General features: G+C 41.8%; 2 protein-coding genes across 2 annotated transcripts; both read right to left on the bottom strand.

Moving 5' to 3' along the window:
• Positions 1-1,857: 1,857 nt before the first annotated feature.
• On the bottom strand, positions 1,858-2,760 carry LOC130476515 (taste receptor type 2 member 8-like). Its single transcript, XM_056848461.1, has 2 exons — positions 2,089-2,760; positions 1,858-1,983 (listed from the first exon to the last, which is right to left on the bottom strand). Exons 1-2 carry the CDS (start codon positions 2,758-2,760, stop codon positions 1,858-1,860), a joined length of 798 nt encoding a protein of 265 aa, XP_056704439.1.
• Positions 2,761-9,267: 6,507 nt separating this feature from the next.
• On the bottom strand, positions 9,268-10,170 carry LOC130476514 (taste receptor type 2 member 7-like). Its single transcript, XM_056848460.1, has one exon. The coding sequence runs from the start codon at positions 10,168-10,170 to the stop codon at positions 9,268-9,270; it is 903 nt and encodes a 300-aa protein (XP_056704438.1).
• Between the last annotated feature and the right edge of the window lie 8,656 nt (positions 10,171-18,826).

Here is an 18,826-nt window from a genome sequence, read left to right as displayed (position 1 = left end):
GGCTGCTTTGGCAATTGGACTCTATGACATTGAAGTCCCTCCTCTCCCCAAACCCTGCCCTCCTCAGGCTCCACCCTAAAAACCTCCTGTTAGTAGTGAAGAGGGACCTGGCAACCCTACTTCTGTCTCCTCTCATTTGTGTCGGTTTACAGGTTGAGTATCCTTTATCCGGACTGCTTGGGACCAGAAATGGTCTGTATTTTGCATCGTTCCATTTTTTGGAATGACTGCATATACATAATGAGATATCTTAGGGATAGGACCGAAATCTAAACACAAAATTCATTTAAGTTTTATATATGTTTTATATAAAAGAAGGAGAAGAACAAGAAGAGTTGGTTTTTATATGCCAACTTTCTCTACCACTTAAGGGAGAATCAAACCGGTTTACAATTGCCTTCCCTTCCCTTCCCTTCCCTTCCCCACAACAGACACCCTGTGAGGTTGGTGAGGTTGAGAGAGCTCTAAGAGAGTTGTGACTAGCCCAAGGTCATCCAGCCAGCCTTATGTGGAGGAGTGGGGAAACCAATCCAGTTCACCAGATTAGCCTCTGCCTCTCATGTGGAGGGAGTGGGGAATCAAGCCTGGTTCTCCCGATCAGACTCCACCGCTCCAAACCACTGCTCTTAAGCGTTACACCACGCTGGCTCTCTATGTGTATATACAATATACACAGAGCCTGAATGTAATTTTGGACAATATTTTAACCGTACTTTTGTGTACATCGAACCATCAAAAGGAAATTGGTGTGCTGCTGAGGGCCTGTGACTAATGCCTCCATGCTGGCTCAAAAAGTCTGGTTTTTGGGTCAGTACACATGCCGGGTGTCTGGATAAAGGATATTCAACCTGTACTTGATAAATAACTGATTAATAAATAATCCAGCCCTAAACGAGCTAACTCAAGCTGAAAAAATCCAGTTTCTGCCTGTGACCACAATCACTTCAAAAGTGCTGTGACTCATGGACCTCTCCATGGACTTCTTCTTCTTCTTGTCATAGAGTTGTAAGGTACCACCAGGGTCATCTAGTCCAACCCACTGCACAATGCAGGAAAATCACAACTACCTCCCCCACACGCCTCCAGTGCCCAGACGATGGCCAAGATGCCACCCCCCCTCCCATGACCTGCCCAAGTTCATAGAATCAGCATTGCTAAGAGATGGCCATCTAGCCTTTGTTTCAAAACCTTCAGGGAAGGAGAGCTTACCTCATCCCGAGGAAGCCTGTTCCACTGAGGAACCTCTCTAACTGTTAGAAATTTTTTCCTAATGTCTAGATGGAAATTCTTCTGATTTAATTTTATCCTGTTGGTTCTGGTCCGACCTTCTGGGGAAACAGAAAACAACTCTGCACCCTCCTCTATATGACAGCCCTTCAAGTACTTGTAGAGGGTTATCATGTCCCCTCTCAGTCTTCTCCTCTCCAGGCTAAACATACCCAGCTCCTTCAACCTTTCCTCATAAGACTTGGTCTCCAGACCCCTCACCCTCTTTGTTGACCTCCCCTCCTCCTCTTCTTCTTCTTGTGTTGTGTGATCAAACTAGCCAAGTCACAACAGTTCATAATGTCTATAAAGTTCAGGACATTTGCGAGTGAAGTTATGCAATGGAGAAGGATGCTTGAATGTAAGTATCCAGGAGTCACTGCTGTTCAGTGGCAGAATAACAGTGAACTAAGCAAGCAGAAGAAGTATTTTATTGTCTCAAAAATGAAAGATCCAAGGAGATTATCCACTAGGAATTTCTCCTGACTGAAACAATTCCACAAGGCTTGCAAAGGAAAGCTTCTCACAAGATTGTGTCTAAAGGGGTTTTCAAGCTGCTTCTCCCACAAAAGAAGGTTGGGGGAGGTTTTTTTAAGATGGTGTCTTCCTCAGATGGCATTTTAAATTTGGCATCATCCTGACCCACGCCTGTTTCAGTTTGGGATTAAGTAATATCAGGATAATGGCATGTCCAGAGGGGTATAGAGTACTCACATTCTGAAAAAACACAGTTGTTTGAGCAGTATCCTTCGTTCTTCATGTCAGCGTTGTCTGTAAAGTGGTCGCCGCAAAACCAAATAAGTACAGAATAGCGAAGGAAACCAGAGCTTTGAGGGCTGTCAAGTGAGCCTTGGTGTTGAGATCGCTGGTGCTGACTCCGTCGCATTGCAAATGTTTCATATGCTTCCAGAGAGAGATTATTAAGAAGATGATGGAGAGTACAAACAACACCAAGGGGATGAAATTTTGGCCAGTGTTTATAATGACAAACATCTCACTAAAGGCTGCCTTTCTAATTTCTGACTCATTGCTGTTGCTTACAAGTAATTTGTATGGGTTGTAAATGGAAGAGCCAGTTTTCAAAGCTGTGACATTAATAATAGTCATAAAAGCAGAGAGGACCACTGAGCCCAGAAGCAGCCATGGTACCAGTCCAGAGAGACTTCGCTTCACCTGGAGGAAAATGGGGTGGGAGAAGATGGCGATCTTCATTAAGTACCAAACACCGAGACAAGCAGCAAACCAAAGGTTGACACTGTTTGTAAATACCCACATGATGGTAAACATTAAATGTACATGATCAAACGCATAGGTGCTCAGAAAAAAGGAAACCATAGTCACACCTAGAATCACTGCTGCCAGCCAAGCCAGTCTGGCCAAGCTAAGACAGGTCAGGATCAGATCAGTCATGGAGAGGTTCCTGCTTCTCTGCCAATCAATGACATTGGTGAGGACAATAAATCCATTTGCTACCATTCCAATGAGGGTTTCCATGATCAGAATTGACAAGCTGATAATTGACAATAAGGTGGACATCTTTCTGAGCACAAAGGAGAAGGTGTTCTCCCACTGTGAAGCTCACCTTTGTCAATGCTGTCCTTCAAGAGCTATCACCACAGAGGACGATACTGAGACCTTCTGCTTAGGCGCACAAAATCAGCTGGGGAGGCTGCAGCTATTTTTAAGTATTAGCCGTGTTGGGATGCAAATCTTTTCCAGAAAGAGTTGTGCTACTAAATCTGATATGTCCTGTTTGCATATTCTGTGGAGATGCTAAATACGACCTTTGCATCTTCACAAATGGTGATCTTCCAGGATTTGTTGACTTAAAACCAATATATGCTCGATTCCATCTATTATTATTTTAATGCGTTTGAAAGGTCTCCCAGTTGATTGATCTAATGCAGGGTTATCCAACCTGTGGGTCAGACCTAAAAGTGGGTTTGCTTATTGAAAGAAGAACCTCCAGCGTTGTGTATAACTTATCCCAGCTACAGCCATCAGGTATGAATTTCATTCATAATCTCTAATTTGCACATGTTTTGCATAAGATAATAGAAACAGAAGTGAGTCTAATTATTGTCCAATGATTTTAATCAATCATTCTTTTAAATGTGCACATATTCAAAAGTTGTTGCCAGTTCTCCATATAAAATCCCACATAGGTATATTGATGTTTCTGCCAGCATGCTTTGTTGGATTCAAAGCTACATTCAGCAAACGGTAGTGCTTTTCTTTAATGCCAGATGCCTTCCAACAGTGGGATATGTCTTCTCCACTGAAGGAAGATTCCTTACCCTGGAGGAAGGCTCCTAGCATCCGAGGAAAGCTCTACCGTCAGCAGAAGGGTAGTTTTGGATCTGACCTTCCTCTCCAATTCACCACATAGAATCTGAAATGGTTCTATATCTCGTTCAAAATCCAAATTATATAAGCAGGAGACCTGTGAGACTTGCTTGCTTAGGTGGCATTCCACCGGCCAGCCCACCTGCTTGCCACACCGCCACCCATCAGGTAGAGAATAGGGTCCATCATTCTAGAATTAGAAACATGGTCAAGGGATTCCCTCTTGTGGAACACTTCATGAAGTGTAAACATGCAGACACGGATCTAAGATGTTTTGTAGTGTGGTCTTAGCAGCATAAATCATTTGTTAAACAAAACACAGAGAAAATCCTTGCCCAACAGGAATCCTTGCCCAATAGTGTTTGTTTAACACTATTGCCCCCCAATGGTCTTAATACAATGTGTGATTATTCTAGTTTTCTGTAACGTGACTTTAAGTAATGTATACGGTTGGAGGTTTTCCTCACCTGCAACTCATGTGCACTTTTAACTCCTTAACTTGCACGCCCAGTAAACTGTTAGCTCACTGAGTAGCTTAAGGGAGGGGGCCATAGGCACACCCTGGTACATGTAAATTTGATTTACTAACTCACTTCAAGGGAGAGCATCATAGGCAACCCCCGGTAAGTGTAGAATCTAAAGTTTCTTTATTTAACCAGTAATGTTTTGTTAGAATGAAGCATGATGGCCATATATTGTACCTTCTTAGCACTACAATCGAGGCAATTACGGAGCATGAGAGGAAGTGCTATCGGCACCTTCCACACCCTAGTAATGGCCACATCAAAATAAAGAAGTGGCGACTGAAGAAAATGATTGAAACAGGAATTTACCAGAATCCCGTTTTGCTAGATTTGACTTTGTCTTGATGAGTCTTACCAGAACTTTTTTTGCTTTGATGAAGTTAGTGGCTATAATGGATGGATACTACGCCGATCTTATGCAACAACCAACTATTTTTGCCACACTGTATGGTTCTATATGTAACAGCAGTTTGCTGTGTTGAGGCCTCTAGTTAAAGTTAGGTGCAGTTGGCTAGTTTTGATTTTTGATTTTATGTACTGACATATTATTGCTTGTGGGATTAATGAATGGAGATATACACATAGGTGTGCATTATTGATACTGATATGTGTATTGATTGATTGATGGATTGACTCATCTAATATAATTGTGCTGGCCATAGAAGCTGTGATTTTTTTTGGTTTTTTGCTAACATCCGGTAATACAGCTGAAGTCCTTTTTTCTTAACTTAAAGTCCAAACTAGACATAACAGTGTCCTTGTGGCTGCCATGAATGTCGCCACCGTTTAAAAGTACTTTAAAAATATTTTAGTGGCCTGATGCTGATTGGGCCTTCAGCGCAGCAGGCTAAGGTGCTCTTGTTTCCACCTCCCCACCCCATGATGTGTCAAAATGGCCACTCTCCCAGTGGTTGTTTCCGAATCTGAACAGGCATGGGGAGGGGAGATGATAGCACTGTGCCATGGCATTTTAAAATCACTTTAAAATGGTGTCCTTGTGGTGACCACAAGAACTCTGACATGTCTCATGTGACCCTAATATACATTTGCTAAGGTAGCATAGGGTGCAACTAGGGTTGCCAAGCTCCAGTTGGTACGAGGGCTCAGAAACAATGCATCATAATTATATCCTAAACGCAGTTTATTTTAGGCATTGATTTCATGACATATGATCAACTCAAGAAACACAAACGACTTGACTAACAAGGAGTCAACAATTGATAAATAATATACAACAAATAGTACAAATAAAATTGCTGGAAAATATAGTGAAGCACAACGGCAAATTTAACAAAAGCAAGCAGCCTTAATACACAGCAACACCCCACCCGCACGGTTCGAGCGAAGTTCAAGACGGAGATAATCCGACGGTGTGTGTGCTCAGTCCATTTCCCCCCCCATCACCTTCACAGCCCACGTGCTGCTTTTTTGCTACAGCTGTTACTAGTTACAGCACTGGTAGTTTTTTATCTTAGCTTTTCTATACCATGGCTCAACAATTTCCAGGTAGTAGCTGGAGATCTCCCGCTATTACAACTGATCTCCAACCGACAGAGATCATTTCATCTGAAGAAAATGGCAGCTTTGGCAATTGGACTCTACGGCCTTGAAGTCCTTCCCCTCCCCAAATCACACCCTCCTCAAGCTCCGCCCCCAAAACCTTCTGCCTAGCAAAGAGGGATCTGGTGACCCTACCTCCGTCTTCTCTCATTTTTTGTTGTTTGTTTAACACATTAGTATGTTGCTTTTCTGCTCATTAGGGCCTGCAAGTCAGCAAACAATTAAAAAAAATCTGAATCAGAGAACACTGGAGATTTTGGGTGTCTTTGCAACATTTTCTTTATTTGCATAAAAGCGGTACGGGAGGCATCCCAGCATTGGGCTTACAGAGGGCAAGGTTCAAAAGCCTGCTTCCCATGAAACTCACAGGATGATCTTGGGTCTTCAGTCTCTTTCAGCCAACCTTGCAGGGTTGTTGTGATGATAAGATGAAGGAGGGAAGAACAATTTTTGCCATTGAGCTCCTTTGAGGAAAGGTATACGAGTTGAGTTTCCCTTATCCGGACTGCTTGGGACCAGAAGTGGTCCGTATTTTGGATTGTTCCGTATTTTGGAATATCTGCATATACATAATGAGATATCTTAGGGATGGGACCCAAGTCTAAACACAAAATTCATTTACATTTTATATAGAAGAAAAGAAGAGTTGGTTTTTATATGCCGACTTTCTCTACCACTTAAGGAAGAATAAAACCGGCTTACAATCTCCTTCCCTTTCCTTCCCTCCCCACAACAGACACCCTGTGAGGTAGGTGGGGCAGAGAGAGCTGTGACTAGCCCAAGGTCACCCAGCTGGCTTCATGTGTAGGAGTGGGGAAACAAATCCAGTTCACCAGATTAGCCTCCACTGCTCATGTGGAGTAATGGGGAATCGAACACGGTTCTCCAGATCAGACTCCACCGCTCAGCCCCAACTACCTCACAGGGTGTCTATTCTGGGGAGGGGAAGGGAAGGTGATTGTTAGCTGGTTTGATCCTTCCTTAAGCGGTGCTGTGGGTCTGTGCTGTTCAGTGCCTATGCTCTTAGAATGGACCCCTTCCTGAGAAGGAATATGTTATCTTATTCAGCTTACACACCTACTATGCAGGACTCAGTGGTTCTTACCGAAATAAGCTTTTTGTTGAAGTTCATCAATAAATGATGAAAAGGGACATGTTTGTATGTACAATTAAAACACATTTATTTTACACTATATATATGTGCATGTAAATGGTTACACAATCTTTAAAATGCTATACAAGTCCAAACATTCTAAGTCTTTAACATTTCTATGTATGCAAGCAATCTTAAACAATCTCTATTTCTTTATTGTTCTCTATCTTAGAGTTCAAACCTTAAACCAGTAACAATATTCCTTTCAGGAAATAAAACAGTTATAGAAATCTTGTAAAATATGGTTAGTGCAATGGATAAAGATTTGATATAGTTAAAAGCATTTTAATTCAAATCACTTTAGAATATCATACTAATTTCTTAATACAGAAGACATACTATACCCCGTTATGTCATCTGCAAACCTTCTCAGCCTATATGTAAGGTTTAGAGAAATCTGAAAGGATCCCTACTCAGGTTGAGGATACGTAAACCTTTTCAGTCCTTTATATGTTATTTTAATATTGCAATATCTTTACAATATGTGTCTTTGCTATATGCATAGATCAGAGAAATCTCTGGTTCCATGGGTTTATGTAGAAGCTGTAATCATAATTATTTTAAAGCATATTTTCAGTCCATGCCAGGACCAATTCTATGAAACCTTTAAAGAAATCCTTTAGTGTTCATAGCCCATGAAAAGGCCTCCGATCTATGTTAGGGTCAGGGATATATATGTGTATGTGCATGCTATCCATAGCTGTGTCAGAATCAGACAGCAATGCAAAGCTTATGAAGAAGCCATGTAATGTGTTAGAGTACTGTGTAAGTACTGTGCTCTATCACAGAGTACAGAGGCTCTCCTGTCAGTTAGGAAGACCTCTGGCTCCTGCTCAGAGAATGTTCAGAATTCTCTCTGTCAACTAGAGAAAACTTCTGGCACAAACTCAGAGAATTAGCTTCTAGTCTCTTCAACCCTTTGAAGGACCTGTGTTAAGGAAGCTTTGGGTTTTACAATCTCCATGCTTGCCAGGACTGGGAAGCCAAGCAAGACTAGATAGATCTTTGTGAGAATCCATTGATCCCTGTTAGGATCAATGGGCCTTCATTGTTTCCATTCCAAATATGGAAAGATCCAAACTCCCAGACCCTACACTAAGGTAGGTGAACTCTAGAAGCCTCCATCCTATTCATAGTATGGAGAAGTCTGCAAGCATTCATTTCAGACATCCAGCCTTAGCAAGTACTGGCTATCCTGAAAAGAATCCCCCTCAAGGGAGTCTCCCCCTCTTGTCTCACAGGAAGACTTGTAAATGTTGGAGAATCTGTAAGCATCCAGCATATTCAATGACTGAACATTCAAAGAGACTTCAACCTACATGGAAGGTCTGATAGTCATAATTCATGCAAGAATTAAGGCTTCAGGGCCCACATCTCACGCAAGAGATGGAGAGAATCATGTCAGGTCAGCGGGTGTCAACCTTCCAAGAACTCTCTGCTTTCTGGCTGTTTAGCTCTTCCTTATATACCCTCAAGATCAGTGTTTGACCTAGAGGTATTTCCAGTGCATCAGCAGTTCTGGAATTGTTTATTACTTTAAGGAGCAGCATTGCAGCCCTTACCATATTTGAAGTTCCTTCTTTCAGCATATTTTTGCTGATCTGTGTTACCCCATCCTTTCAGGCACTGATTTTTTCACTTGTCATACAGCTTTTTCCAGCTGTTTCTTATAGTTAAGAATACGGTTTCCCCAACAGTGTTTACACCTCTAGGAGTCCCCTTTCACTCTAAGAATTCCTGAGATTTCCTGTACCATCATGTTGTGGCATTACATTACATCATAGCTCTTAGTCAGGACCAGCTGTAGCTCTTGTCTGACCTTCTTATCTTATCTGACCTTATCTTATCTGACCTTCTTAAGAGTGGCAGTATTCCAAGACAGCTGCGAGACGTGTCTTTCTCATAGGAATACAGGCAGACCTTGATACAAAATATTTCAGTTCAGGCTCCTGAAAAACCTGTTTTCTCTTTACATATGAAGTCTATATGGATTTCAAATGGTCAAACTTCATATTCTGTTTGCTATTTCAAGCTTGGGCCGTGACAGTGGTAGAGAAAGTCGGCATATAAAAACCAATTCTTCTTCTTCTTGTTGTGTTGTGTGATCACACTAGCCACCTCACAACAGTTTGTAATTTCTATAAAGTTCAGGACATCTGTAAGTGAAGTTACTCAAAGGAGAAGGATGCTTGTATTTAAATATCCAGCTGTCACTGCTGTTCATTGGCGGAATAATAGTGAACTAAGAAAGCAGAAGAACCATTTCCATCAAAATTGAACGACCCAAGGAGACTATCCACTGGGAAGTTCTCTTCACTGAAACAATTCCATGAGGCTTGCAAAGGAAAGCTTCTTACAAGATTGTGTCTAAGTGGTTCTTCAGGCTACTTCTCCCACAAAAGAAGGCTGGGGGAGGTTTTAAGAGGGTGCCTTTCTCAGATGACATTTCAAGTAATGCATCACCCTGACCCAGGCCTGTTTCAGTTTGGGATTAAGTAATATTAGGATAATAGAATGCCCAGAGGGGTATAGAGCACTCACGTTGTGAAAAAACACAGATGTCTTAGCAGGATCTTTTATTCTCCTGCTCAGCATTGTCTGTGAAAAGACCGCCACAAAACTGAACAAGTAAAGAACAGCAAAGGAAACCAGAGATTTGATGGCAGTCAAATGAACCTTGGTGTTGAGATCGCTGGCTCTGATTCCATCGCATTGCAAATGTCTCATGTGCTTCCAGAGAGAGATTATTAAGAAGATGATGGATAATAAAAACAATACCAAGGGAATGCAATTTTGGACAATGGCGGGAATGACGACGTTCCCAGTAAAGGCAGGCTTTCTTATTTCCGACTCATTGCTGTTGCTACAAAGTGGTTTGTATGGGTTGTAAATGGAAGAGCCAGTTTTCAAAGGTGTGATGACAATAGCAGTTATAAACACAGACAAGACTGCCGAGCCCAGAAGCAGCCACGGGACCAGTCCAGAGAAACGCCTCTTCACCTGGAGGAAAACGGGGTGGGAGAAGATGGCGATCTTCATTAAGTACCAAACACCGAGACAGGTAGCAAACCAAAGGTTGACACAGTTTGTAAATATCCACATGATGGTAAACATTAAATGTACATGATCCAACGCATAGGTGCTCAGAAAAAAGGAAACCATAGTCACACACAGAATCACCACTGCCAGCCACACAAGTCTGGCCAATCCAAGACTGATCAGGATCAGATCAGTCATAGAGAGTTTCCTGCTTCTCAGCCAGTCAATGACGTTGGTGAGGACAATAAATCCATTTGCTCCCATTCCAATGAGGATTTCCATGATCAGAAGGGAGAAGCCGATCGCTGACAATAAGGTGGACATCTTCCTGAGCACAAAGGAGAAGTCCTCTCCCACAGTGAAGCTCACCTTTGTCAATGCTGCCCTTCAAGAGCTATCATCGCAGAGGACAATACTGAAACCTTCTGTTTAGGAACACAAAATCAGCTGGAGAGACTGGAGCTATTTTGAAGTATTAGCCCTATTGGGATGCAAATCTTTTCCAGAAAGGGTTGTGCTACTAAATCTGTTCTGAGATGTCCTCTTTGCATATTCTGCTGAGATGCTAAATGCCACCTTTGCATCTGCCTTCACAAATGGGGATCTCTTAGGATTTGTTGACTTAAAACTAATATTTGCATTATTCCATCTATTATTATTTTAATGCATTTGAAAGGTCTCCCAGTTGATCAAATGCAGGGTTTTGCTAACCTGGGGGTCAGACCCAAAAGTGGGTTTGCTTATTGATAGAAGAACCTCCAGTGTTGTGTATAATGTATCAGCTACAGCCATCAGGTATGAATTTCATTCATAATCATTAATTTGCACATCTTTTGCATAAGATAATAGAAGTGAGTCTAACTATTGTCCAATGATTTTAATCAATCATTCTTTTAAATATGTACATAGTCAAAAGTTGTTACCAGTTCTCCATATGAAATCCCACATAGCAATATGGGTGTTTCTGCCAGCATGCTTCATCACATTCAAGGCTACATTCTGCAAATGGTGGAGCTTTCCTTTAATACCAGATGCCTTCCCTTCCACCAGAGGGACATGTCTTCTCCACCGAAGGAAGATTCCTTGTGATGGTGGAGGGCTCCACACATCAGAGGAAAGCTGTAGTGTCTGCAGAATTGAAGTTTTGGATCTGATCTTCCTCTCCAATTCACCACATAGGATACACACATGAACACACATGTGAAGCTGCCTTCTACTGAATCAGACCCTTGTCCATCAAATCAGTATTGTCTACTCGGATGGGCAGCAACTCTCCATGTTCTCAGGCAGGGGTCTTTCACATCACCTACTTGCCTAGTCCCTTTAACTGGAGATGCCAGGGATTGAACCTGGGACCTTCTGCATGCCAAGCAGATGCTCTACCACTGAGCCACGGCCCCTCCCCTCTGAAGTGGCTCCCTTACTCATTCAAAATCTAAATTTTATAAGCAGAAGACCTGTGAGACTTGCTTGCTGAGCTGGCAATCCACCAGCCAACCCACCTGCTTGCCACACCACCACCCAATAGGTACAGAATAGGGGACCATTGTTCTAGAATTAGAAACATGGTCATGGAGGCACCTCTTTTGGAATACTTCATGAAGTGTAAACATGCAGACACGGATCTAAGATTTCTTTTAGTGTGGTCTTACAGCATAAATCATTTGTTAAACAAAACACAGAATCCTTGCCCAACAGGAGCCTCGCTTCATTCATTTGTTTAACACTATTGCTCCCAATGGACTTAATACAATGTGTGATTATATAGTTTTCTGTAATGTGACTTTAAGTAATGTGTATAGTTGGAGGGTTTGCTCACCTGCAACTCATTATGAGCACATGTAACTCCTTCACTTGCAAGCCCTGAAAACTGTTAGCTCACTGAGTAGCTTAAGGGAGGGGGCCATAGGCACACCCTGGTATGTGTAAATTTGATTTACTAGCTCACTGAGCGGTTCAAGGGAGAGTACCATAGGCAACCCCTGGTAAGTGTAGCAACTAAAGTTTCTTTATTTAACCAGTAATGTTTTGTTAGAATGCAGCATATTGCATCTTCTTAGCCCTACAATTGAGGCAATTACAGAGCATGAGAGGGAGTGCTATCAGCACCTTCTGCACCACAGTGTTGGCAACATCAAAATAAACAAGAGGCCACTGAAAAAAATTATTGAAACGGGAATATACCGGAATCCTGTTCCACTAGAATTGACTTCGTCTTGGTGAGTCTCACCAGAACTTTGCTTTGATGAAGTTAGTGGCTATAATGGACAGATACTAAGCCAATCTTATTCAACAACCAACTATTTTTGCCGTACTGTATGGTTCTATGCGTAATGGCGGTTTGCTGTGTTGATGCCTCTAGTTAAAGTTAGGTGAACTTAGCTAGTTTTTGATATCGGATTTTATGTATTGACATATTATTACTTGTGGGATTAATGAATGGAGATATATGCATATGTGCTGCATTATTGATATTTATTTCTGTATTGATTGATTGATTGATTGATTGACTCATCTGATAGAATTGGGCTGGCCATAGCAGCTGTGATTTTTTTTTTTTTTTTGCTAACTACCAGTAGTACAGCTCAAGTCCTTTTTTGTTAACCTTATGCACTTAAAGGCCAAACTCGACTTGTGCTGTCATGGATGCCGCCACAATTTAAAAGTAATTTAAAAATATTTCAGAGGCCTGATCCTGATTGGGCCTCAGTGCAGCAGGCTAAGGTGCTCTTGTTTCTACCTCCCCACCTGCTGACGTGCCAAAATGGCCACTCTCCCAATGGTTGTTTCAGAATCTGAACAGGCATGGGTGGGGGGGAAGAGATTTTAAAAATGTAAATCACTTAAAAGTGTGGCCCTAATATACATGTGCTAAGGTAGCATAGGGTGCAGCAGTTTGCAGAGTTCTGTCCCTGTCTTTGTCTCTCTGTCTTTCTTTCTCTGCGCTCTTTCATATTCTCATTTTCATCACTTGTGTGTGCCTACTGCTTTGGGGGTTTCTTTCTTTCTTTGTCTCCTTCTACGCACATGTTGTGTTCTCTCTAGCGGTTGATTCGATATTACATCACTGTATGTCTGGGTAACTAGGCTGGACGTACAGTGATGTAATATCCAATTGACCATGAGAGGGAGCAAAACATGCGCAAAGAAGACCCCCCTCCTTGAAAGCAACATGAACACACAAGCGATTAAAATGAGAATGTAGAAGAGCCCCCCTCTCAAACACACAAACACACACACACGCACACACACATATTGGTTGTGTTTACAATGCTGCTTGTTGAAAACGAATTGTGCCATCCTAAGAAGAGTTAAACCCATCTAAGTCCATTGAAGTAAATGGCCTCAGAACAGTGTAGCTCTGCTTTGGATTGCACTGTAAGGCCTTTATTCTTTAAAATTTGATGAAAATGCCAAACAGTAGTTGAGAGAACTGTGACTAGCCCAAGGTCCCCCAGCTGGCTTCATGGGTAGGAGCAGGGAAACAAACCCGGTTCACCAGATTAGAGTCCACCGCTCACGTGGAGGAGCAGGGAATCAAACCCGGTTCTCCAGATTAGACTCCACCGCTTTTTACCTCTACACCAAGCTGGCTCTGCAATATGAGGCTGAAACCGTTCACTCAGGATGGCTGAATCTGTGCCCCCTGAGACAATGGTTGGTTCATCAAGGCAGGAGAGAAGGTATGCAGTGTCCTGGGAAACTGACTCTGCCCAGTGTGGCCAGGGCACCTTGTCTATCATGTTGTATGTTTTGACCTCTTCAAACAATCAAAGTCTAGTGAGCAACCAATAAAGAACATCGTTGAGACTGACGTGAATCAAGTAGTTTATTGAAAGAGAGTATAAAGCTACAAGGAAGCAGTGGAAATGGTTAGAAGAGGAATCAAAGTGAATGGTTACATGGCTGTACGGTTGAATGAGAGCCACAGTTCTGTTTTTTCCTCCATACATGCCAATCTGCCCAATCTAATCTAAAGCTAAATTACAAAATTATTCTAAACCTATAAAGCATAGATGTCCACAGTTTACCTTATGCAGAGGCCTCATGGGAAGATCTTGAGTTGTCAGTCTCTCTGTCTAATTTACCTCACAGAGTTGTTGTGACGAGGAAAGATATACAAGTTTTTTGGATCGTTCCATATTTTGGAATATCTGCATATACATAATGAGATATCTTAGGGATGGGACCCAAGACAAAACACAAAATTCATTTATGTTTTATATATGTTTTATATACACTTTACACACATAGCCTGAGTATAATTTTAAACAATATTTTTAATAATTGTGTGTACACTGAACCATCAGAAAGCAAATCGGTGTGCTGCTGAGTGCCTGTGAGTAATGCCTCCATGCTGGCTCAAAAAGTCTGGTTTTTGGGTCAGTACGCATATTGGATGTCTGGGAAAGGGATATTCAACCTGTATTTGTTAAATAACTGATTAATAAATAATCCAGCTCTAGTCGAGCAAACTCAAGCTAAAAAAAATCCAGATTCTGCCTGTGGCCACAATCTCTTCAAAAGTGCTGTGTCTCATGGACCTCTCCGTGGACTATGTTTTGAACTCCCCATTCTGGAACCATCCACAGGCAAAACAGACATTACTGTTCTTTTGTTGTAGCCATCACTACAAAGTGGCATAGTGGTTAAGAGCGGTGGTTTGGAGCGGTGTACTCTGATCTGGAGAACCGGGTTTGTTTTCCCACTCCTCCACATGAGCATCGGAGGCTAATCTGATGAACCGGGTTGGTTTTCCCACTCCTACACCCAGCCAGCTGGGTGACCTTGAGCTAATCACAGTTCTCTAAGAGCTCTCTCAGCTCCACCTACCTCATAAGGTGTCTATTGTGGGGAGACGAAGGGAATGTGATTGTAAGTGGGTTTGATTCTTCCTAAAGTGGTAGAGAAAGTCAGCATATAAAAACCATCTCTTCTTCTTTATGTTGTGTGAACAAACTAGCCAAGTCACAACGGTTTGTAATTTCTATAAAGTTCAGGACATCTGCGAGTGAAGTTACGGAAAAGAGAAGGATTCTTGAATTTTAATATCCAGCAGTCACTGCTGTTTGATGGCAGAATAATAGTGAACTATAAAGCAAGCAGAAGAAGGATTTTATTGTCTCAAAAATGAAAGATCCAAGGAGATGATCCACTGGGAAGTTCTCCTCATTGAAACAATTCCTTGAGGGTTTGCATAGGAAAACTTCTCACAAGATTGTGTCTAAAGGATTATTCAGGCTGCTGCTCCCACAAAAGAAGGTTGGGGGGGGGGAGGTTTTTTAAGATGGTGTCCTCCTCAGGGGGCATTTTAAGTGATGCATCATCCTGACCCATGCCTATTTCATCTTGGGATTAATTAATATCAGGATAATGGCATGTACAGAGAGGTAGAGAGCACTCACATTGTGAAAAAACACAGATGTTTCATCAGGATCCTTTATTCTCCCGCTCAGCATTACCGTTGCAACGATCACAACAAAACTGAACAAGTACAGAATAGCAAAGGAAACCAGAGCTTTGATGGCAGTCAAGTGAACCTTGGTGTTGAGATCGCTGGTGCTGATTCTATCGTGTTGCAAATGTCTCATGTGCTTCCAGAGAGAGATTATTAAGAAGAAGATGGAAAATGCAAAAAATGCCATGGGGATGAAATTTGGGGCAATACTTAGAATGACGAGCCTCTCACTTAAGGTACGATTTCTAATTTCTGACTCATTGCTGTTGCTTACAAGTGATTTGTATGGGTGTAAATAAAAGAGCCAGTTTTTAAAGCTGTGATAACAAGAGCAGTCATACATGAAACCTTGAAAAAACCTTTAATGGCATAAGTAATATTACAATTGTTACAAAGGTACATAAAATATGCAGTCATTAAGATAAAAACATAGGCCAGTAAATTCCAAAAGTAGAAATTACAAACTTTGGGCTTTTTGAACTTTCATCACATCCACTAGAAAATTGGCAACATCTAAGGTAACCTCCGGATTGGAATCGTTTAATAAAAATTGACGTTTTGCTTGGGTAGATAGGTGATATTTGGAAAGAAGCCAATTTTTTAACCATTTCCCACGGGGTGATTCATATAAGGGGCAGACCAACAGAATATGATCAATTGAGTCCAGGGAATAGGCATCACAGGGACAAGTCCTATCCTGGATTGGTATTTGTTGATACCTTCCATATAGCATCCTTGAAGGAAAGGCATTAACCCTAGCAAGAGAGAAGGCTCTGCGGAGGGGTGGGATGTCCAGCGTATGAAAATAATGGGGAATATTGTTGGTTAAATTCTTGAGGCCCAACATTGCTGGAGAGCAGACCAAGGGTTGAGTGGGGAGTAACGTCTGACGCTCCATATCCAGGAAACGCTGTTTAACAATTTTAAAAATGTGGGCCTCACTAGTTAAAGCCAGGTCTTCCAGAGACTCCAGATGATCTTATTTTAGACAGAATTAAACAATTCCAGGAGGTATTATGAAGTTCTTTTAGCAGCAGAGACATCAGAGAACCACGCTCTGTTCTAAATAACAGTTTAAGCCAATAACGAATGGTTAGCAGCCATGCCTTGGTTTCACACAAGCTTTGACCAAGTTCAGAGGTAATAGCATAATAAGAGACACAGCGGGGGAGACCAAGCATTTTTCTAAAAAAGTAAGCTTGAATGGATTCTAAGTCCCGATTGAACGCATTTACCCAGATAGGTACACCGTATAGAATCTGGGGTAAGATTTTGGAGTTGAATACCTTAACTGCGGCGGGGACATACTGGTTACCCTTATAAAGAAAGAAGGACATCAGTTGGTTTGAAGAGATTCTCCCAAGTTTGGTAATCCTGGATCTATGAACTGCCCATTTAAAGTTATAATTAAAAGTAATGCCGAGATATTTAAAACTCTTCACCTGTTGGATTTTGGCCTGACCAATACGCCAGCTGGTGGGCGACCATTTTTTTGAAAAAACCACGGCATTAGTCTTAGAGTAATTACTTTTAAGAAGATTTAGATGACAGTATTCCTCAAACGCACTTAAGTAGCGTTTGAGTCCGATTTTAGAGTAGGATAAAATAGCGGTGTCATCGGCATATAAAAGAATAGGAACAGCTTTGCCTCCCAATTTAGGAGGGTGTCCATTAATAGGCTCTAAAGAACAAGCCAGGTCTGACAGAAACAGATTAAAAAGAAGGGGAGCAAGTATACAACCTTGCTTCACACCCTTATTAAATGGGATCTTATCAGTAAGGTCACCGTTTGAAGAATATTTTACTTGGCATGTTGTGGATGAGTGAAGTTTTTTTTTAAAAGGAATAAAAGGCGAGGGTCAATTCCCATACTAGACAGCTTAGACCAGAGTTTATCTCTGATAATGGAGTCGAAGGCAGATTTTAGGTCAATAAAAGCGACAAAGAGTTTCTTGCAACCCATTTTCATGTACTTTTCTGCAATTGTGGCCAGAACCAGACAGTGGTCCAAGGTTGATTTGTTTTTGGAAGAGCAGTCATACATCAGAGAAGATGAGCGAGCCCAGAAGCAGCCATGGGACCAGCCCAGGGAGACTTCGCTTCCCCTGGAGGAAAACGGAGTGGGAGAAGATGGTGATCTTCATTAAGTACCAAACGCCGAGACAAACAGCAAACTAAAGATTTACACTGCTTGTAAATACCCACATGATGGTAAACATTGAATGTACATGATCCAACACATAGGTGCTCAGAAAAAAGGAAACCATAATCACATCTAGAATCACCACTGCCAGCCAAGCCAGTCTGGCCAAGCCAAGACTGGTCACGATCAGATCAGTCATGGAGAGTTTCCTGTTTCTCAGCCAGTCAATGACGTTGATGAGGACAATAAATCCATTTGCTCCCATTTCAATGAGGGTTTCCATGATCAGAAGTGAGAAGCTGATCGCTGACAATAAGGTGGACATCTTCCTGAGCACCAAAGAGAAGGTGTTCTCCCACTATGAAGCTCCCCTTTGTCAATGCTGTCCTTCAAGAGCTATCACCACAGAGGACGACACCGAGACCTTCTGTTTAGGAACACAAAATCAGCTGGAGAGGCTGCAGCTATTTTTAAGAATTAGCCCTGTTGGGAGGCAAATCTTTTCCAGAAAGGGTTGTGCTACTAAATCTGAGATGTGTTGTTTGCATATTCTGCTGAGATGCTAAATGCCACCTTTGCATCTGCCTTGACAAATGGTGATCTTTCAGGATTTGTTGACTTAAAACTAATATTTGCTTGATTCCATCTATTATTAATGCGTTTGAAAGGTCTCCCAGTTGATTGATCTAATGCAGGGTTTTGCTAACCTGGGGGTCAGACCCAAAAGTGGGCATGCTTATTGATAGAAGAGCCTCCAGTGTTGTGTATAACTTATCCCAGCTACAGCCATCAGGTATGAATTTTATTCATAATCTCTAATTTGCACATGCTTTGCATAAGATAATAGAAACAAAAGTGAGTCTAATTATTGCCCAGTTATTTTAATCAATCATTCTTTTAAATGTACTGTCAGCAGACTGGAAGTTTTGGATCTGACCTTCCTCTCCAATTCACCACATAGAATCTGAAATGGTTCTATATCTCGTTCAAAATCCAAATTATATAAGCAGGAGACCTGTGAGACTTGCTTGCTGAGCTGGCATTCCACCGGCCAGCCCACCTGCTTGCCACACTGCCACCCATCAGGTACATAATAGGGGACCATCATTCTAGAATTAGAAACATGGTCATAGGGGCCCCCCTTGTGGGACACTTCATGATGTGTAAACATGCAGACACGGATCTAAGATGTTTTGTAGTGTGGTCTTACCAGCATAAATCATTTGTTATATAAAACACAGAGAGAATCCTTGTCCAACAGGAGGCTTGCTTCATTCATTTGTTTAACACTATTGCTCCCAATGGTCTTATTACAATGTGTGATTATACTAGTTCTC

This window comes from Euleptes europaea, chromosome 4 (genome assembly GCF_029931775.1).
Source record: "Euleptes europaea isolate rEulEur1 chromosome 4, rEulEur1.hap1, whole genome shotgun sequence".
NCBI classification, from domain to species: domain Eukaryota; kingdom Metazoa; phylum Chordata; class Lepidosauria; order Squamata; family Sphaerodactylidae; genus Euleptes; species Euleptes europaea.
Note: the sequence above shows the minus strand (reverse complement) of the source record. Positions and strands in the feature narration are given on the sequence as shown.